Source organism: Salmo salar, chromosome ssa21 (assembly GCF_905237065.1).
Source record: "Salmo salar chromosome ssa21, Ssal_v3.1, whole genome shotgun sequence".
Lineage (NCBI taxonomy): Eukaryota > Metazoa > Chordata > Actinopteri > Salmoniformes > Salmonidae > Salmo > Salmo salar.
Window position 1 is genome coordinate 32,901,529 of NC_059462.1, and position 21,325 is coordinate 32,922,853.

Here is a 21,325-nt window from a genome sequence, read left to right on the forward strand (position 1 = left end):
AGAGAGGTGAGGAGAGAGAGGTGAGGAGGGAGAGGTGAGGAGAGAGAGGTGAGGAGAGAGAGGTGAGGAGAGAGAGGTGAGGAGGGAGAGGTGAGGAGAGAGAGGTGAGGAGGGAGGGGAGAGGTGAGGAGAAGGAAGGGGAGGTGAGGAGAAGGAAGGGGAGGTGAGGAGAAGGAAGGGGAGGTGAGGAGGAGGAAGGGGAGGTGAGGAGGAGGAAGGGGAGAGGAGCGAGAGGTGAGGGTAAGTGCAGTCAGCCTAGGCGTGCTCCAGGAGCCACTGGAAGAGGGGAGTGTGGTGGAGTGCTCTCCCCGCCTGGGGTGTCTCCTCTCTGGGTTCAGACTGGGGTGGGGTGTAGGTTTCCTCACAGTAGCGCAGCAGGGCTTGGAGCAGCTCTCCCACCCGCCACTCCCTCTCCTTCAGCCTCTGGACCACCGCAGGCAGCTAGAAGGGCAGACAGAACACAGCTCAGTAATGACTGAGGCACCTCTGTGTCTGTCTGTGTGTGTGTGTGTGTGTGTGTGTGTGTGTGTGTGTGTGTGTGTGTGTGTGTGTGTGATCCTTTGGTTGTGGGTTAAGGTTAAAGCCACTCACCTGCTGCAGGTCCCAGCTGCCACTATGACCCAGCTGAACCATTGGCAGGTCTGCAATGGAGGCTGCTGCCCACTGCAGCATGCTCCTGAGCTGGGGGTCAAAGGTCATGTGCTGTGGGTCAGGGGTCATCTCCCTGAGCTCCGAGTTGACCACCAGGAGGAGCCTATGAGCCTGAGCCTGGCCCCGGTCCACACGCACAGAACCTGAAGATATATCATCATCATCCTCCTCTTTATATCTTTCAAACACCTACTGTCTTTCTTTGACTCCCCAATTTATCCCCCTGTTGTCTCTCTGTCTGACAGTCCTCTCTTCAGTACAGTAATATCCCATCTCACCCTGGCTTCCCTTGTTTCCTCTGCTCTAAACTGGTGGTGGGCCAGGCCTGTTTCCCACGCTCCCACCCTCACTGGGCTGGCTGGGCCTGCGTCTGGGTCAGGGCCTGGGCCTGGGCGTAGGCCTGCATCTGGGCCTGGGCCTGCGCGTAGGCCTGCGTCTGGGCCTGACACGGCCTGGAGCCTCAGCCCTTTAGAGAACAGCCCACAGGGGGCTCTGGTCTGACAGACAGATAAGCAGGGAGACTCAGGGGGAATAGATTAATGAATGAGCGACAGTGTGGCTGAATGTGTGGGCGGTGGGTGAATTCCCCTCCTAGCAGCAGACACACACAGCGCCAAGTCTCCTAGTCTAACCACTCTTAATCTATAGCAGGGAACTCAGGACTTAGAAGGATAGGCATTTTCATGTTGCTCAGATGCATGCTGAGGTGGTTCTGTTTGTAGTGTGGCTGTGTAACATGGCATCATGTACGGTATGTACTGTTGCTGCTGATAGAGACCAAGTTTAACCATCAAAACTATCAAATGCTTCATGTAAAAAGTAAGAGAATATAAAGCAGCCCATTGCCATCGATATCTGGTGCAGTTATTGATATAAGTAACTATATCATACCGCAGGATTCATCCTTGGTCTCAAGCTCCTTGTCCTCAGTACAGTCGCTGTGGGGTAAGAAACATTACACTGGTTAGAGAACTGACCTGCACAAGGCCATAGTAGAGACACAGAGATCAGACACAGAGCGAGAAGAGAGGGAGCGCAGAGCGAGAAGAGAGGGAGCGCAGAGAGAGAAGAGAGGGAGCGCAGAGCATGAAGAGAGGGAGCGCAGAGCGAGAAGAGAGGGAGCGCAGAGAGAGAAGAGAGGGAGCGCAGAGCATGAAGAGAGGGAGCGCAGAGCGAGAAGAGAGGGAGCGCAGAGAGAAGAGAGGGAGCGCAGAGAGAGAAGAGAGGGAGCGCAGAGTGAGAAGAGAGGGAGCGCAGAGTGAGAAGAGAGGGAGCGCAGAGTGAGAAGAGAGGGAGCGCAGAGTGAGAAGAGAGGGAGCGCAGAGTGAGAAGAGAGGGAGCGCAGAGAGAGAAGAGAGGGAGCGCAGAGAGAGAAGAGAGGGAGCGCAGAGAGAGAAGAGAGGGAGCGCAGAGCGAGAAGAGAGGGAGCGCAGAGCGAGAAGAGAGGGAGCGCAGAGTGAGAAGAGAGGGAGCGCAGAGTGAGAAGAGAGGGAGCGCAGAGCGAGAAGAGAGGGAGCGCAGAGTGAGAAGAGAGGGAGCGCAGAGCGAGAAGAGAGGGAGCGCAGAAAGAGAAGAGAGGGAGCGCAGAGCGAGAAGAGAGGGAGCACAGAGCGAGAAGTGAGGGAGCACAGAGCGAGAAGAGAGGGAGCACAGAGAGAGAAGAGAGGGAGCACAGAGAGAGAAGAGAGGGAGCACAGAGCGAGAAGAGAGGGAGCACAGAGAGAGAAGAGAGGATGAACAGACAGAAAGAGTGTGTGAGAGAGAGTTAGTGTATGTGAAAGAGCAGAGGGAGGGAGAGAGAGATCAGAGGGAGAGAGAGAGAGAGAGAGAGAAGAGGGGAGAGAGAGGGAGCAGAGGGGAGAGAGAGAGCAGAGGGAAAGAGAGCAGAGGGAGAGAGAGAGCAGAGGGAGAGAGAGAGCAGAGGGAGAGAGAGAGAGAGAGAGAGAGAGAGAGAGAGAGAGAGAGAGAGAGAGAGAGAGCAGAGGGGAGAGAGAGGGAGCAGAGGGGAGAGAGAGGGAGCAGAGGGAGAGAGAGAGCAGAGGGAGAGAGAGAGCAGAGGGAGAGAGAGAGCAGAGGGAGAGAGAGAGCAGAGGGAGAGAGAGAGCAGAGGGAGAGAGAGGGCAGAGGGGAGAGAGAGAGCAGAGGGAGAGAGAGAGCAGAGGGAGAGAGAGAGCAGAGGGAGAGAGAGAGCAGAGGGAGAGAGAGAGCAGAGGGAGAGAGAGAGCAGAGGGGAGAGAGAGCAGAGGGGAGAGAGAGAGCAGAGGGGAGAGAGGGAGCACAGGGAGAGAGAGAGAGCACAGGGAGAGAGAGAGAGCAGAGGGAGAGAGAGAGCAGAGGGAGAGAGAGAGAGCAGAGGGAGAGAGAGAGCAGAGGGAGAGAGAGAGCAGAGGGAGAGAGAGAGCAGAGGGAGAGAGAGAGCAGAGGGAGAGAGAGAGGGAGAGAGATAGCACAGGGAGAGAGATAGCAGAGGGAGAGAGATAGCACAGGGAGAGAGATAGCACAGGGAGAGAGATAGCACAGGGAGAGAGAGAGAGAGCAGAGGGAGAGAGAAAGCAGAGGGAGAGAGAGAGCAGAGGGAGAGAGAGAGCAGAGGGAGAGAGAGAGCAGAGGGAGAGAGAGAGCAGAGGGAGAGAGAGCAGAGGGAGAGAGAGCAGAGGGAGAGAGAGAGTGGGGGGGGGGGGCAGACAAGTCTTCGGGGCAAGTCTCTGAATGTCCTTGAGTGGCCCAGCCAGAGCCCGGACTTGAACCCGATCAAGCATCTCTGGAGAGACCTGAAAATAGCTGTGCAGCAGTGCTCCCCATCTAACCTGACAGAGCTTGAGAGGATCTGCAGAGAAGAATGGGAGAAACTCCCCAAATACAGGTGCCAAGCTTGTAGCGTCATTCCCAAGAAGACTCTAGGCTGTCATCGCTGCCAAAGGTGCTTCAACAAAGTACTGAGTAAAGGGTCTGAATACTTACTTAAATATTATTTCTGTTTTAAAAATGTTATACATTTGCAAAATGTTCTAAAAACCATTTTTTGCTTTGTCATTATGAGGGATTGTGTGTAGATTGATGAGGAAAAAATAACAATGTAATCCATTTTGGAATAAGGCTGTAACGTAACAAAATGTGGAAAAGGTCAAGGGGTCTGAATACTTTCTGAATGCAGTGTAGATATCACTCCTGGAGTAGGGTGAGGTATGGCATTGTACTGTACAGGCTACAGAGATAGATATCCCTTACCCACTAGGGTGGGAGGTCTAAATGACTGTTGCAGTGTTCATTTTGCCACTCATTTTTTAAATGTAGTATAGTATCAGTCATTTTGACTAAAATATTATTATGTCTTAGTCACATTTTTGTCATTTGAATAATGATTTAGTTTAGTTATTGTCAAAATGACAAAATCAGTGGGCCATTTTAGTCAAATAAATATCCTTTCATTTTAGTCCAATCGCATTTGTATTGCCTCATTAACCTATAGTAAACATACACCACTGACACACACAATACATAGCCTTGTCCTACCAACATACTATTCTCTTCCCAACAGCAGAAATATTACAAACATATAACAATATATAACAATTATCTGGCCATGTACATTCCTAATTCAGCCAACATAGATATTACACATTACATACAAAGACACACTCAAGCGAGAGCAAGAGAGAGACAGAGAGAGTGAAAGGAGACAGAGAGAGAGAGCAAGAGAGCGAGAGAGAGAGACAGACAGAGAGGAGACAGAGAGGAGACAGAGAGGAGACAGAGAGAGAGACAGACAGAGAGGAGACAGAGAGGAGACAGAGAGAGAGAGAGCAGACAGAAAGGAGAGAGCGAGAGAGAGGAGACAGAGAGAGGAGACAGAGAGAGGAGACAGCGAAAGAGACAAAGAGAGAGGAGACAGAGCGAGAGAGAGGAGACAGAGAGAGGAGACAGAGAGAGGAGACAGAGAGGAGACAGAGAGGAGACAGAGAGGAGACAGAGAGAGGAGACAGCGAAAGAGACAAAGAGAGAGGAGACAGAGCGAGAGAGAGGAGACAGAGAGAGGAGACAGCGAAAGAGACAAAGAGAGAGGAGACAGAGCGAGAGAGAGGAGACAGAGAGAGGAGACAGAGAGGAGACAGAGAGGAGACAGAGAGGAGACAGAGAGAGGAGACAGCGAAAGAGACAAAGAGAGAGGAGACAGAGCGAGAGAGAGGAGACAGAGAGAGGAGACAGAGAGAGGAGACAGCGAAAGAGACAAAGAGAGAGGAGACAGAGCGAGAGAGAGGAGACAGAGAGAGGCACAATCACCAGATGGTGCAGTAAAGTATTAGCGAAGTAGTATGGGTTACACCTCTATCACTCGTCCCGTCACTGACATCGTTATCAACGTTCAACCGACGCTGCAGCCACATTGATGCCTAAAAGGAGAATGGGGGTGACTGACTGAACAGGAGATAATGACTGTTACGCCCAGTGATACAGTCGAGTCACTAAATCTCAAGTCTGAATCGAGTCCCAAGTCCCCTGTGTTCAAGTTCGAGTCCCCATGTCCGAGTCCCCATGTCCGAGTCCAAGTCACAGGGTCCACATGAACTCAAAATAAAGTTAAGCAGTCAGATAAAGTGTAGTGGCAAGAGTGATTTAGTCAATAAAATGTTTGCTATCCATTTTTCTTTCTGTCTGTACCACCAACTATGTGCATATAGGCTACTGGTAATGTTACCAGGGCCACGTTCAGTTGCAAAACGTTCTTGAACGTTGTAGATAGAAATTCAATGACTAGAGCCGACATTATTCCTTATTCAACATGTCAGAAGCATGTTTGTTCTACATAGCATATTTCTATCTGAACGTTCCAAAACATTGCATCCTGCTGAACGCGCCCCAGTTTGTTAGCTATAGCTAGCTAATAAGGTAACATGACTGAACAAGGTGTAGCCTAAACCAATGGTTAACGGTCCGGTCCGCAAGAAGCTAAGTTTTAAAGCAGCCCGCGATATGCTTTAATGCAATGCATGATATAAAGAAAGGAATTATAGGTAATATCTTTTGTACGGTAATGGCTAGAATTAAGCTGTTTTCTCTGAGGAAAAGAGGGAGACTTGGCGAGTACGTTGGCTACAGAACCTGGCTATGAAATGCAGTTGGAAAAGTGCAGGGGTTGAGCAAGACTTTTCTATACTGAAGGGAGAGAAAAATATAGCTGGCCTGTTCATTTAAATTCTACATTTACATTTTAGTCATTTAGCAGACGCTCTTATCCAGAGCGACTTACAGTAGTGAATGTATACATTTCATACATTTTAACTAAATGCTGCTATTGTTTTTAACTACTTGAAGCAGCTTGTGTTTCTTAAACCAGGCAAAGGGTATCATACTAGAAGGCTGGTGGTGACTGGTTAGCTACGGGAAGCAAGACAGTCGCCTCCGCGATGTGTATAATCGAAGCGGAGCCTGTCTGCCCACACTCATCGCTTGCTCCCCTGCAGCTCACCAGCTGATGTAGGCTAGGCTGTGTGCCGTGTCCTTCCCACTGTTTTGGAGAGAACTACGTGCTCTACAAAACACTCATGTCCAGTCCACTTAGTATTCACATTTTACTCAGAGAAACTTTTGTCTCGTCTCATTTTAATCAACTCAAAAAATCATTTACGTTTAGTGGTAGTTTTTCTGGGTCTATTTAGTCAGTTATAGTCTCGTCAATTGCCAGTGAAAAATAGGTGTTTGACGAATATTTTATTCCCTATTTTTGTTGACGATTAACACTGGTCTGTTGTCATCACACTCAGCCATGCTGCATGCAGGCAGACAAGCAGCCAGCTAGACAGGCAGACAGAGAAACCTGCTTCAATCCTTCCCACAGCCACTTCAGGACAAGCAGCAGGTTCACACACACACTGATTCCATTGACTAGGCTAATTCCACTTGTGTGCTGACATAGTGGCGACGAACACAATGACAAAGACATTCTCTGTCCTCAATGGTTATCAAGAGGGATCTGTAGAGGGTAGAAGCTGTTGTCTCATACACAGTCACATTCTACAGCGTTGCTGATCACAGCTCTGACATCATGCAATGATTAGGGGGCGTAGGTAGAAGTTGACCCTAACCACTGACACAGGATCACATTATGTCATGGTTTTCTAATGTTAAAGGTTAGGATTGGGGGATAGGATCTGATCTTAAATCTGTGGTTGAGGGCAACTTCTACCTGCACCTATGTGGGTGTTAGCGGTTAGCATTATAGCAGTGTTAGCTGTATGTATGTATGTATGTATGTATGTATGTATGTATGTATGTATGTATGTATGTATGTATGCATGTATGTATGGACCGACCTGTCGGAAGGAGAGAAGGACAGGTGCTCCTCATACATCTCTCCCTCTAACCCCAGGCTGCTCCAACTACTGCTGTTCCCATTGCTGCAAGAGACAAGACCAATGCTCAACACTGGTAACATACACACACTGATCATAACCCTGTCCATTACCCTAATCCTAGCAATGACACTAACCCTGAACCGACAAACCCTAACCTGCTCCAACTAACCCTAACCTGCTCCAACTAACCCTAACCTGCTCCAACTAACCTTAACCTGCTCCAACTAACCTTAACCTGCTCCAACTAACCCTAACCTGCTCCAACTAACCCTAACCTGCTCCAACTAACCCTAACCTGCTCCAACTAACCTTAACCTGCTCCAACTAACCCTAACCTGCTCCAACTAACCCTAACCTGCTCCCAACTAACCTCTCAACCTGCTCCAACTAACCCTAACCTGCTCCAACTAACCCTAACCTGCTCCAACTAACCCTAACCTGCTCCAACTAACCTTAACCTGCTCCAACTAACCCTAACCTGCTCCAACTAACCCTAACCTGCTCCAACTAACCCTAACCTGCTCCAACTAACCCTAACCTGCTCCAACTAACCCTTAACCTGCTCCAACTAACCCTAACCTGCTCCAACTAACCCTAACCTGCTCCAACTAACCCTAACCTGCTCCAACTAACCCTAACCTGCTCCAACTAACCCTAACCTGCTCCAACTAACCTGCTCCAACTAACCCTAACCTGCTCCAACTAACCCTAACCTGCTCCAACTAACCCTAACCTGCTCCAACTAACCCTAACCTGCTCCAACTAACCCTAACCTGCTCCAACTAACCCTAACCTGCTCCAACTAACCTTAACCTGCTCCAACTAACCCTAACCTGCTCCAACTAACCCTAACCTGCTCCAACTAACCCTAACCTGCTCCAACTAACCCTAACCTGCTCCAACTAACCCTAACCTGCTCCAACTAACCCTAACCTGCTCCAACTAACCCTAACCTGCTCCAACTAACCCTAACCTGCTCCAACTAACCCGAACCTGCTCCAACTAACCTTAACCTGCTCCAACTAACCCTAACCTGCTCCAACTAACCTTAACCTGCTCCAACTAACCCTAACCTGCTCCAACTAACCCTAACCTGCTCCAACTAACCCTAACCTGCTCCAACTAACCCTAACCTGCTCCAACTAACCCTAACCTGCTCCAACTAACCCTAACCTGCTCCAACTAACCCTAACCTGCTCCAACTAACCCGAACCTGCTCCAACTAACCCGAACCTGCTCCAACTAACCCTAACCTGCTCCAACTAACCCGAACCTGCTCCAACTAACCCTAACCTGCTCCAACTAACCTTAACCTGCTCCAACTAACCCGAACCTGCTCCAACTAACCCTAACCTGCTCCAACTAACCCTAACCTGCTCCAACTAACCCTAACCTGCTCCAACTAACCCTAACCTGCTCCAACTAACCCTAACCTGCTCCAACTAACCCTAACCTGCTTCAACTAACCCTAACCTGTTTCAACTAACCCTAACCTGTTTCAACTAACCCTAACCTGTTTCAACTAACCCTAACCTGTTTCAACTAACCCTAACCTGTTTCAACTATCCCTAACCTGCTCCAACGACTGCTGTTCCCATTGCTGCTGGGGAGACAACTGTTCAACAATGGGCACACACATAGTCTTAGGCGTGGGAATCACTTTGGTCAAGCAGGTTCATAACAGACCTGGTTGATCTTTCTTACCTGGCAGAAACAACTGCTTTAAAGCATTACATGATCCATCTTAATGTGAGGCTTATACAATAGTTTTGGTCCTGAAAAAACATTCAATCAAAGCAACAACTGATGACTGCCCAATTATGTGAGATGAGATCACTGCATACTAGTCTTCACTTGTGAATTCCACTGGGGCATCCAGCTGGCAGCTGGAGCATCACAACACACTGTGCCCTTGAGCAGGGCACTTAACCCTAATTTGCTCCAGGGGCACCGTACTACTATGGCTGACCCTGTAAAACAACACTTTTCACTGCACTTATCAAATCAAATTGTATTAGTCACATGCGCTGAATACAACAGGTGTAGACCTTACAGTGAAATGCTTACTTACAGGCCCTTAACCAACAATGTAGTTTAAAAAATACTGATAAGAATAAGAAATAAAAGGAACAAGTAGTTAAAGAGCAGCAGTAAAATAACAATAGCGAGACTATATACAGGAGGTACCGGTACAGAGTCAATGTGCGGGGGCACCGGTTAGTCGAGGTACCTAGCCTACAATATGTATTTTTTGGTTTAGTTAAATTAGCCCTGATTATCAGGCTGGCTGGAACCTGCACACTGTGCACTCTGGTATGTCAAGAATGATGTGGAGACCTAAAAATAGCTCCACAAACATCAACTAGTTAATTGATGACCTGAGCTAAAATACGGTCTCCGTAGCTGTGGTTTATGAAAGTGGTATGCTGAGAGGTCGTTAAGAAGTCAATCAGTTCTTCCAGGGTTTGAAAACCTTTACAACGGAGCCTTCCCTTTCCTGAGTTATCTAGTTTAGTTGTTGACAGTTGGGAGACAGTTGGGAAAGTATTTTGAAGGGAGAGAGAGAAGCTAATGAATAACAAATGGTGGAAGGACTTTGTTCTTGTGGAAAGGGCCTGAGGCAGAGAGAGAGCGAGAGAGAGAGAGGCTGCTACAGACACACCTTAAGAAAATATTATTATACCTTCAAAATAACTATCTGTTCTCCTCACACATTCTCCCATTCAGTATCTGGGGAGAGAAGTGTACATGTTGACTGGGTCTGCTTCCATAGAGATATCAGGCTGAGCCAGGGAACGTCAGTAACTCTCCTCCAACCGTGAAACTGGGTGAGCCCACGTCACTCTCAGAGCATTACACCAGATCCACTAACAGACCAGTACGTGTGTGTTTCTATCATAAAGGAAAAGCCATATCTCTCTTAAAAGGGATACATTATCCTTATGATGCATTAACTCAATCTCAGCAGAACTTGGCATTAATCAGCTATTTAAATGATATAACAACATTTGAGAGAATATATGTAATGTAATATTTGCTCAAATCAGAGATAATTGTTTGTCTGCAGCAGAAGGTCCTACAGGTTCCCAAACTACACAATCTGCTGGTCGTGAGTTACGGTGACCTCACGTCATCCAGCAGCCATCCGGCAGACAACATGGAGAAACCCGTCTTGTACTGATCTCAACTCAGTCTCACAGCATCAAACCAGCTAATCCCCAATCACCACAGTCATCTTAAAATGACATGGGAAATGCCAGTGCAGCCAAAGCGGTGATGACTGACTTGCCTTCATTAGTTTCAGCATTAATTGAAGTCTAGGCTGAATGCCACAACCCTGGTCTAAAGTTCTACTCACTTATATATCAATCCATCTGTGGACATCTTCGCTGGTGTGAAAGAGTGAGACAGAAAACAGTACTCAAAGACATTAAAGAAGTGTTTCAAGAGGTGAATCATTAATCAACTAATCTAGATTAGATGTCTCTAATGTAGTCTTCAGAGAAACTAAAAGAACAGAGCAGATTAGTTTGAGACTACATGATGTGCTGTGTGTTCCCTACCTGTCGCTGAGGTGCAGGAAGCTGCTGGTCTCGTCGGGGTGTTCGTCCTCAAAGCTGAGGTTGGACCAGCTGCCCAGACTGTCATCGCCCACACTCAGACTGAGCTGCTGGGACACTGTGGACTCTGTGGCCTCCCTGCCTGGAAAGCTACCACAGGGACATGGAGAAAGGGAACCAGACATGAATAAAGATACAGAATCTTTATACAGAGACATAAGGGACTGAGAGAAATATAGTTAGTAATCAAGATGGTGGACCTCTTCTTGGCTCCTTTACTATTGTTGTGTAATCTGGTCAAGTACGAAATTGCGAAAATGATGGACTCTTCAATTAATTTCCCAAGATGGTGCGTCACAAGAATTAGTCAAACCATTACATATTACTAAGCATCATGGTTAACCATAAGGAAATCCATGTGAACAGTCATGGAATCTTATGGGTCTTGACTCACCCTGTGGTTGCGCTCTACAACATTAGGGTTAGTCACAGATTGGTGGTGTTGTGTCTTACACAGACTTTGCCACAATGTATTTGTACCTGAGGTTGGCAGTCTGGCATGCGTTGGACAGCGCGGACGTCATGATCTCTGCGGTCAGACTCTCGGCAAAGCTTGGCCCGTCGTGTCCGATCCCGCTGTCAGCGTTCAGGCTGGTGTTGCTCAGCTCTCGTTTCGCTCCCTCCATTGCCGTAGTGACGATCTCCTCTGCGAACACCGCCCTGCGGTCCAGATCGATGTGGATCTCAGGGATCTCCAGGCCACACACCCCCACCCCCCCGTCCGGCCTCCTCCTCTGGCCTGCTCCTGCCTCAAGGATGTACTGCCTGCTAGGCCACGAGCAGAACGGACACTCGATGACCTGCAATAACAAACAACATGAATACTCAAGAACTGTATATAAAAAAATGGGTGGGTGATAGATCATATGTAATTCATCGAAAAAAATACGTCTGACACTTCTTGACCTGGCAGTATCGGCAGGTTGTCTCCCCCAGCGCAGAGCCCACTGCTCCCCCCTCAGACGGCCTCTCAGAGTGGGAGTGTCTGTCTGGACCCTGTTGGGCTGGGTGTCCGGCCGAGGCCAGGCCCATCTCCAGCGTGTCGTCCACTATCTTCCTGGCATAGTGCTCCATGACCTGTAGAGACAAACGCTGGGAATTGAAGAAAGCTGAAGTCTAATGCTCCAATGCAATGATGATAGCATGAATCAGACTGCTGTTAACTCAATGTGTACATGTTTTAACAGTATCTTTCCCTACTCAAATAAAATAAGAACTAATCCAAACTGACCTGCATGACTCCACTGCTGTAGCCTCCGTCGTCCAGGCAGCCTGTGCTGTGGTACTGCCTGCTCTTTCCCTCGTTGGCCAGCAGGGGGCATGAAAAGGAGTTCCTGATCAGGTTCTCTGCCATGTCCTCCAGCTTGAATTTCTGATACAGACACGACTCAGTCAGGGACTTGGGTAGTCGGTCTGACGACACACAGAGTTTGCGTGTGACGTCACAGGTGATGTTGTACGCCAACGACTCCGCAAAGTTCACCAGCTCCATGTACTCCCTCTGGCTCCCATCATCAGAGTCGCTGGAAGGAGATCCCACTCTCCCTGCTTCGTCCCTGGGTACAGACGGCTCAGCGTTGGGCCCCCTGCAGCCATCCTGGTGGAGCCTTCTGGAGGAGTGGTGCCTAGAGGAGGAGGGTCTCTTCTCCATGTTGCGGGCAGCATGGGCCAGGCCCAGTTTGATGGAGCGGTAGGCCAGACGGCTGGCATACTGATCCAGGACCAGCTCCCTGCTGCCTCCCTCTTTCTTCAGCACCCTGATGAGGTAGCCAGCATACTCATCTGTCACACTTTCACAGCTGGGGTAGTCAGAGGACAGGCCAGAGCTGGCGGTAGAGGTGGACGTTGACGGGTGGAGGACAGAGGAGAGGAGGTCACCAGACCACTGTTCAGCCAGATGACCCACTCTGCAGCCCCTGCTGTGTTCACTGGGCTGGAGTTGGTTGTGGTGGTGAGGGCATTCCCCTGACCAGTCCTGGCTGGCTCGTTTGACTGCTCTTTGACGACACTGTCCTGACCCCATTATCCTCTTCACGTCACTGATCACCTCTCCCGCCACCTCGCCAGCGTAGATCCACAGCGTGTTCAGGGTCTGCTCCGAGAACTGGGCCACACTGTCTCTTCTCTCCTCCACCGTCCTCCTACCTCCATCCTCCACTCCTCCCAGAGTGTCCATCTCTGTCGCCATGGAGACAATGTGGCACGCCAGGCGCTCTGCGTAATGGAGGGCTCCCTTGTCGGCCATCTTGTGTCCTCCAACCAATAGGTTGAGTTCTAGCTGCGGACGGTTTCCTGTCTCGGTTCCAGAGTTAAGCCCTTCTACTCCACCCTCCTCTTCCTCGTTCCCGTCTGCCTCCTCAGACAGAGACCTCATCAGTTTGAGCATGAAGTCAGCCTTGTCCATCTCAGAGGGAGACTCTTTGGGCTCAGGACCTGGCTGGTAGTGTGGGGTGGGAGGAGGGGTGGCGGGAGAGAACTCCTTGGCCAGTTTGCCTTTCAGCTTCTTGGAGAACTGCTTGATTTGCTTCTCCTGGGACACCTTGTTGGGATGCTGGGGGGTGGAGGGGGGCGTACCAGGGGTCCCGCTGGACATGCAACCAGTGCTGGGAACCATCTCCTCACCGGAGGCCATCTTCCTGCCTTCCCAGCCGTCCATCTCCAACCCTGGAATCGCTAGAGTGTCCATCATCACTGGCCGGGTCTCTGAGACAGCTCTGCTGGTCCTGGAGCCTGACTCACAGGAGCCTCTCCCTGGGTTCTGAGAATGAGGGTGGAGAGAGGAGTGGGAGGTCTGGACAGTGACAGTACCCTCCTGTCCGGATGGAGGTCCCCGACCAACAATGGCTTTAGAAAGGAAGTCAGCACAGTCCTCCACCTTCTTCTTCATCTTTGTGGCAGTCATCAGCTCACACGCTTCACTCACTATCATATCCACCATGTTGCCAGAGAAGTTGTGAAAGGGGGTCTTTGGCAGCAGGTCAGTCTGTGTGGCAGCAGTAGCATCAGAGGCGGCTGTGGTCACCATTCTGCTCTCTGAGCTGCAGCTCCTCTTGGGGCTGGTCTGGGAGGTGTGGGCCGGGCTGGTCTTACACTGGCAGATCTCTTCTGAGTCGTGGAAGAGGGAGATGGCCTGGCATGCCTGTGGGACAGGTACACAGCTGGCCATCCCAGACACACAGAACAGAGCCTTCTTCACAGTACAGCCATCCTCCCCTGATGGACCTGGGCCTTCCTCGGCAGGGTTAGCCTGGTGGTCAGCAGCAGTACTGCAGGTAGTGTGTGTTTCGTCAGCACTGACATAGAATATGTTGTCCAGAGAGAGACTGATGGCTGCTTGGGTGGTGAAGGCCACGTCAGCCTGGGACAGTTCAATGAAGGCCTCCTGGAGGACAGACTCAGAGAGGTCCGAGGCATAGGAGGACACCACCTCCTCATCATCCTCCTCCCCCACGCTGAAGGACCAGTCACTGGGGGTGAGGGGGGTGGAGGGGTGGGAGAACTGACACACTTCCATCATCCCCTCATACACCAGCTCCTCCGCCAGATCGGCGGCAAACTGAGTCACGGTGCTGTTGAACATCTGCTTCTTCACCGTCAGGAAGTCCTTCAGAGCGCCCGACACCGCCTCTCCCACCAGGAACCCAGCCAGCCCGTTGATGGCCCGTTCCTTCAGGACGTAGGCGCGGCGCATGCCAATCTCCTGGAAGGCCATCTGGAAGACGGAAGTGGTGAGTTTGGCAGCCAGGTGGCAGAGGGTGGTGGTGCAAGAGGACACTCCCTTCTGCAGGTCTCTCAGAGCGCTGCCCAGACTCATCTCTACCAAGTCTGTGGCAAACCTCTGGATGCCGTCCTTCAGAGACTGGGGCTTCTGTTGCAGCTTGGAGACAGTCACCGTCTCCTGGATCTCAGACAGCTTCATGACGTGTCCAGACTGGTTCTGGAACTCCTTGTGACAGACACAGCTCAGGTTCTTGTTGTCTTTGAGGTCCACGGGAGACTGGTATCCACATACGGATCCCAGGATCTCCTTGGACAGACTGCTGGCAAAGTCTGAGTAAGTCTTGTAGAGGGAACACAGGTCCTGGGGTTTCTTTAGCTCTGACTCATCTCCTCCATCTCCCTCGGTCTTCCAGAAGTAATCCAGAGCTCCATCTCCGAGTGGGCTGAAGGCTGAGGAGCTAACGGGGCTGAACAGAGGACCTCCACCTTCCTCACAGGAGGTCCGGGCCGGCCGGGGAGAGTCAGGGGATCCATACGGAGAGCCAAGGGGGAGGGGGCTTCTGAGTGGGGTGGGTTTCTTCACATTCGCAGGGAGGGTGCGCTGGTCGAACCGGTGGGGGTTCATGGTGGAACAGCTTCGGGACACTTTCTTGGACCCTGACTTGCCAGTACCAGAGTACTTCTTCTTCTGGTCTGGGCCGGTAATAATAACAGAGGAAGTCGGGTCTAAAGGCAGGGTGAGTGTACAGCTCTCTGAGCTCAGCTCGTCTAGGTCGTCAAACTGGTCAAAGCTGTCGAAGAACTCGCTGACCTCAGAGTCAGAGTCCTCCACCCTGTCTGTCGGCCCCCCGGGGATCTGAGGTATGTCCAGTGTCGCTTTGAGACTTTTCTGGTAGCCAACCTCATCTAGGAAGATGATTGGACTAGGGCTGGAGCCATCCGACTCCTCTGATTCGCTGACAGGGAGTGTGGGGGAGGGGAGCCGGGCTCTAGGGCTGCAGAGGGTCCACTGGGACTCTGCCCTTCTGGAGCACTGTACGGTAACAGACACCTCTGGGGGAGACCGATGACTGGTTGAGGACTTCCTGTGGGCAGAGCTGATTATGATCCTGGAGCCTGATAGGTCCTTGTCTCTCTTGTGGGCAGGGACTGTCTGGGAGGCCACATCACGCTGGTTTCCATGGAGATAAGAGTCATCGGCTAGGGAGAGAGGGAGATAGAGAGTGAGGGGGTAAATGTTTCGGTCTAAATTTAGTTAACACTTAAGGTTATGCAACAATAAGTGATCACATCATGCTCTATTGAACGTTCATCTACATAGAGCTGTGATGAACCTACCGTTGTTATTCTCTCCAGTGGCCTCCTCCTCTAGGTGTTCCAGAGCGGTGACAAAGTCATCTTCGATGGAAGACACAGACTGGTTGGTGTCATCGTCCTCGGGCTGGCAGGGTTCTGCCGTGCCCCTGTGGAGGGCCTGGAGCTCCAGGGCATAGCGGACCCCCGCAGCATAACGCCCCAGCAGGCCCACCAACACACCAACAATGGCCTGACTGGGGCTGGAGCTGTGCCTTACAACACACACCGCCTTTAGCGAGCACTGCTGTAGAGGATAGCGAAGAAACAGTCAGAGTTTGCTGGCTGCCTGGTACAGTAGTTTATTCTTACTGCCAAGGAACAATTAGCCCTTTGAGGAATAAAAAACTAGGTCTGCAGACTGTCAGCTCCTGCCAAGACGCGCTAATCATCAGAGAGTCTTTGGCTTTGGAAAACTCACAGGAATTCACACAAGAGTTCTCTTTCCTTCGGTCTGTGTCTTACAGAGAGAGGGGCTCTACTGGGACAGCCTTGTTATGTCTGCATGTCTGATTGTGGTCTGATGTGTTGTTGTATATGCAGAATAGAACCCTCAGCGTCACTTCTGTCTTGGCCACCGTGGGTAGAGGCTCAGTTTTAGTTGCACTGCCTGTCTGTATATCTGTATGTCACACACACTGTAACCACAATGCTGCAGAGTCAGACTGAACACTAGCACAGACGCATGGGACCAGGCAGGACAATGTGGCAATCACTGGTGAGAAAACAAGCAACCACACTATCCCAGACATCTGTATACCTGGCTAGGTTCAACAGGGTGAAAATACAGAATCTCTCAGGCCTTTGCAAGCAGCCTGAGTAAGGTCCTATGAATCATCTTCAAAACTATATTGAACTCTTATTTACCTGTGAAATACTGTATTTCCTCTGAAGCAGTCTATCGACCTGAGAAACACAGTCTTTCCCCTTTTACCTATTAGACACTTCCTCCTCTCATGTCTACCTGTGTAGTAGAGTCCCTCCTGTCGGCTGGTTTCCTGCTGTCCTTCAGCAGCAGCACCTCTTCGTTCCTCAGGCTGGTAACGTGGGGAGACCTCAGGAGCTCCGCCAGGTCCCCTGGAAGAGACGACAGGGCCTGGGAACGAGGACAGGACATCACACAAATAATACATTAATAACGCATCACTTAAACGGGCAATCAGCAGCTGCTACATCCATTTTGGGACTTAATTCATTAATTAAATGTACCCATTGATTCTTGAAGAATATAACTTAGAAATAAATGCCTCATAAGCTTAGTTCAACTGTCATACCCCATCAGAACCCAAAATATAAGCTTGTTTTACTCCAACGTTTGTAAACAAAGTAAATGTAACCAAACATTATAGCTTCAAAACATGGTTCAAACTATCATTTTAATATCATGGATGGTCAGTCCTTACATCCACAGCTCTGTCTATGAATTTGAGAGTGGTTACATTTCTCCAGCCCCATCTCTCAACTTTTTACAGAAACGCTTTGTTATTGTTTCCACTGCTGAGTGCCGCATTCATTGAACTACAAAAGAGTCAGAGCTGGTGCAGTACGTCTCACCTGTCGAGTTAGATCCTCCCCTTCAGAGTGGCCAGGCAAACACACAAAATGGATCTGAGCGAAGAAAAGGACAAGTCAGGGAAATCCTCAAAATCACGAAGTCATAATCAAAGCGTGTGTGTGTTGTGATACACACCTCAGTCAGGCGTGGTGTGTCTTTGGTATGTAGCTCCAGTCCCATGCTGCACAGCTCCTTCCTGCTCCTCAGAAGGCTCTTCACACACTGAGGCCCGCTGTCACGCACCGTCTACACCATACACACAATTAGAGGTTAGCTTAGGTTTCACCCATGCACAACCTCACACACAGCACCAGGTTATCAACATTAAAATGAAATCAATCGATCAGTCAATCAATGAATCAGAATATGGCAGTCTGACTCTAACCTCTTTCCTGATGGAGGCTCTGGTCCTGAGAGGAACTCCTCGGATACGGGCACAGGCGTCCATGGCAACGCAGGCTGGGTGTGGCGGACTAGCCACTCACCTGTAGAAGGAGAAAGAGGGGAAGGAGAGAGAGGTGGGAAAGAGGGAGAGATGTTATATTTGAAATTTGATATCATTCAATTCTGATTTACTGACAAGTCTCAAAGATTAGAATGAAAAACAACGATCCCCTAGTCTATTGCAAGTACAGCTGCAAAGGGAGGGTATATTAATGGAAACTTTACAAGTTCACCAGTAAACTAACAGAATTTTGGTATCTTTCAAGGATTTTATGTAATCTATCACAAGAATATCAGAGGTATCTGTAATAATCTCTAGCCCCCTGTGGCCTTAGCACATGTAAAATCTACACTGAGTATACCAAACATTAGGAACACCTTCCTAGGAACACAGCCTCAATTCGTTGGGGCATGGACTCTACAAGGTGTCGAAAGCGTTCCACAGTGATACTGGCCCATGTTGACTCCAATGCGTTCCACAGTTGTGTCAAGTTGGCTGGATGTCCTTTGGGTGATGGACCATTCTTGATACACATGGGTAACTGTTGAGCGTGAAAAATCCAGCTGCGTTGCAGTTCTTGACACAAACCGGTGCGCCTGGCACATACTACCATACCCCATTCAAAGGCACTTAAATCTTTTGTCTTGCCCATTCACCCTCTGAACGGCACACACACAATCCATGTCTAAATTGTCTCAAGGCTTAAAAATCCTTCTTTAACCTGTCTCATCCCCTTCATCTATACTGATTGAGGTGGATTTAACAAATGACATCAATAAGGGATCATAGCTTTCACCTGGTCAGTCTATGTCATGGAAAGAGCAGGTGTTCTTAATGTTTTGTTCTTAATGTCTTCATACTAAACCCTCTTTGATAAGACTCAGTCTTCATCCACTCTCAACACAAACCCTAATCATAACAGGAAGTCAGCTGTAGAGGTCAAGAGGTTAGATGTACCACTGCACAACAACACAACCCCCGTCACCTCAGAAAGACAAACACTGGTGGAGATGAACTGAACTGATGCACTCAAGCAAACACTCAGATTAAGTTCAATAAATTCAGAAATCATAAAAGCAGATATTCTTCGATCAGGTTTCCAGCAGCCTTAGATGTTGGCCTAGTCACTCTGTCTGATGTCTTCCTTCAGGCTCCAAGCCAGCACGGACGATCAAACGGCCGTAGAGAGAACAGGGGTGTGGACCCGGAGTCTGAACACTAACCCAGGGCAGGAGAAACACACTTGGTAAGCATGAAAGAGCAGCTAAAGACAGCAAAAATATTTACAGTGAGCGGGGAAGAAAGTTTCCCAAGAAATGTGAGCTGTTCTTTGAGGTGCTGTCCAAAGCAGCTGGTTGAATCTGAGTCTAGACGGCCAGTCTTTGATAGGATGCCTGTCCTCTATGGGAACCAACCAGGGGAAATAATGAATACTCTCTTTCTCTTCCTTTGCTGTCCCAGGACCTCCTGGTCTCTTGACTGCTTTGGTGGGGTTTTCAGAAACAACAACGCAAGCTGTTACCGGCTAACCTCAGCTATGTACTGACCCCAATGCTATGACCATAGAAATGCAGCCCGAACTAGGAAGTCTAGTTTTGCGTGACTGCCACACAGCAGCAAACTGATAGGCCTCTCTGTCTCTATTTCAATGTTGCAAGTTGTATTTTCTCCTGATGGTTTTGATGATGCTCAGTTCATGTGTCTTATACCATGGCATTTTAGTAACACATTTTTTAACATTTAGACTTATAATCATACTTAAATAATAGACTTTGCACAAGATGCTAGTGCAGAGACAATGTCAAACTATGGGGATATGGCAAAATAGAAATGATCTATACTACAGGTTCTTATGGTCTCTGTAATCAGCTTGGCATGAATTGTGTAAAGGCTCAAAATAGGTCAGTCTGAGATGTTGCAGCATGAATGTGTGACTATGTGGGCAGATGGGTAAACATGGGAAAGAAATGCAGTAGCACACAGGAGTGAAACTACAGCTGAAAATTCAGATATCCTTTTTCAGTAAACCATACATCTTTACAACTAGGTAATACACAAGAAAAGCAAACAATAAAAGATCTGACAAGGCCCGCAGCTGTTGTTGGTGTAGCTACATCATCATCTGCTGGGCTGATACTAGGAACTGCATTCTATAGCCTACTGAAAATAGGGGGAGTGGTAACTAGCTACTTTGGCTATCAATCTTTCATTAGCTCGCTATTTGGGGGGGTAATACATTGCCATTGTAGCTGCTGACAGGCCTGTGCCGCATCTGCATTATACACTAACGTTACCTTATGTTCTATAAAACCGTCCATAACCGCCTGTGTGGCTGACCACAACAAACATGCAAGCCAGCTGATCAAGCAACGAACTAACGTTAGAATTCGCTCCAAATAAGTTTTACTAGTAAACAACTTTCTAACTTCTCTTTCAGGAAAAACTGTAGCCATATAGCTTGCCAGGTAACTGCAAACCACGTTTATGTTATGGCAGGCCATAATTTACGGCCAGTGTCGCATTTTCACAGAGGAAATGGAAATTATTATTTGATAGTCCCATTTCTTGTGACATCCCACTATAGCAGTAGCGTAACATGTTGGTTTAATATCGACTCTGTGCAAATCAATCACCTATCTTAGTTAACTAGCCAAGTGTCAACAAGCTAGCGTAAGGGTATTGACTAGTTAGCTAGCTAGGCTAACTGTCAAACATTGTAGCTAGTTAGCATCGGACATTGTTCCACTGCACTGTCATTATGCTAGCTAGCTGGTGTGAACATACACAAAACAATTGTCCTCTCATGTCATTAAATAATGACTATACAATCATTTATCGTCAATTCAACACAAATATTGTCTTTCAACATCCCACTCCTGTTATTCTCACCATTTAGCAAGTGTTGGACTAGTAGCGAGATGATATTCCACTGACTGACAGTTCATTCCATGAAAACAAGACTGATTCAGGCAGTAGTAATCACTCTCTGAGCTCTGCTTTCCCTCGGCGAGGGAGAAGCACAGACAGAGTAGTCGATTGCGTGATGTCATATCTAAGAAGATGCCATGCCAAGCATACAAAATTCCACTCAAATAAAATGGCCAATATCAAGTACAGATTGTTTGTGAGGCCTGGGTGTCTTCAGCACTAAATTGGAAGTAGGCTGCCCCATTCATAGAGGCTAAATGCTTTAGCGCCTTTTGACAATAGGCCTATCTTCTGACAAGGGGGTAATTAGCTATATTGTGTGTTCCAAACATCTGACCTGTGTGTAAGCGTAACTCACAGTCACACGACTTGGACGTCACACATTTTATGATTTGAAACTCAACTTAATAGACAAAATGACTTGACTTTAAGTCATTTGGCCAGGCTTTGTAGCTCATTTTGTAGCACAGTCTCCGTGGGTTTACTCTCTAAGCAGCGTTGCAAAAAAATTAAATAAAAATGCAACAGATTGGCTAGCGAAACGCAACCTCTTAACCTCTGATTGGACCAGCAAACTGTCAATCAACACAGGTCGTGTGAGCAGGCGAACAGATTCTGGTTTACTGTGCAGTTACAGGATCTGGTGCACTGCAAACGTCAAAATATTAAAACACAGCATCAGGATTGTAGAACCAGTCGT

General features: G+C 48.8%; 1 protein-coding gene across 4 annotated transcripts; it reads right to left on the bottom strand.

The window, feature by feature from the left end:
* Positions 1–106: 106 nt before the first annotated feature.
* On the bottom strand, positions 107–20,818 carry LOC106582171 (A-kinase anchor protein 11). Of its 4 annotated transcripts, none has more exons than XM_014164978.2 (14): positions 20,587–20,818; positions 17,638–17,737; positions 17,388–17,498; positions 17,252–17,305; positions 16,662–16,793; positions 15,683–15,944; positions 11,856–15,544; positions 11,531–11,701; positions 11,105–11,424; positions 10,568–10,714; positions 6,963–7,046; positions 1,543–1,589; positions 592–794; positions 107–441 (listed from the first exon to the last, which is right to left on the bottom strand). In XM_014164978.2, exons 2-14 carry the CDS (start codon positions 17,698–17,700, stop codon positions 256–258), a joined length of 5,469 nt encoding a protein of 1,822 aa, XP_014020453.1. In that variant the 5' UTR covers positions 17,701–17,737; positions 20,587–20,818; the 3' UTR covers positions 107–255. The 4 variants fall into 4 exon arrangements, 2 of the variants coding, with proteins under 2 accessions (XP_014020453.1, XP_014020454.1); XR_001323255.2 differs by lacking the exon at positions 107–441 and adding an exon at positions 930–1,148 and having other exon boundaries at positions 699–794; XM_014164979.2 differs by lacking the exon at positions 6,963–7,046.
* Positions 20,819–21,325: the final 507 nt, after the last annotated feature.

What these genes read in the sequence shown, in the direction of transcription:
- LOC106582171 (XM_014164978.2), bottom strand. Translation starts at nt 17,700, where the DNA reads ATGGACGCCTGTGCCCGTATCCGAGGAGTTCCTCTCAGGACCAGAGCC. An exon ending in TGCCAGACTGCCAACCTCAG is followed by an intron (nt 10,715 to 11,104) that starts GTACAAATACAT and finishes TCCCTGTGGTAG; the next exon opens with CTTTCCAGGCAGGGAGGCCA. An exon ending in TCCTTCTCTCCTTCCGACAG is followed by an intron (nt 1,590 to 6,962) that starts GTCGGTCCATAC and finishes CTTACCCCACAG; the next exon opens with CGACTGTACTGAGGACAAGG.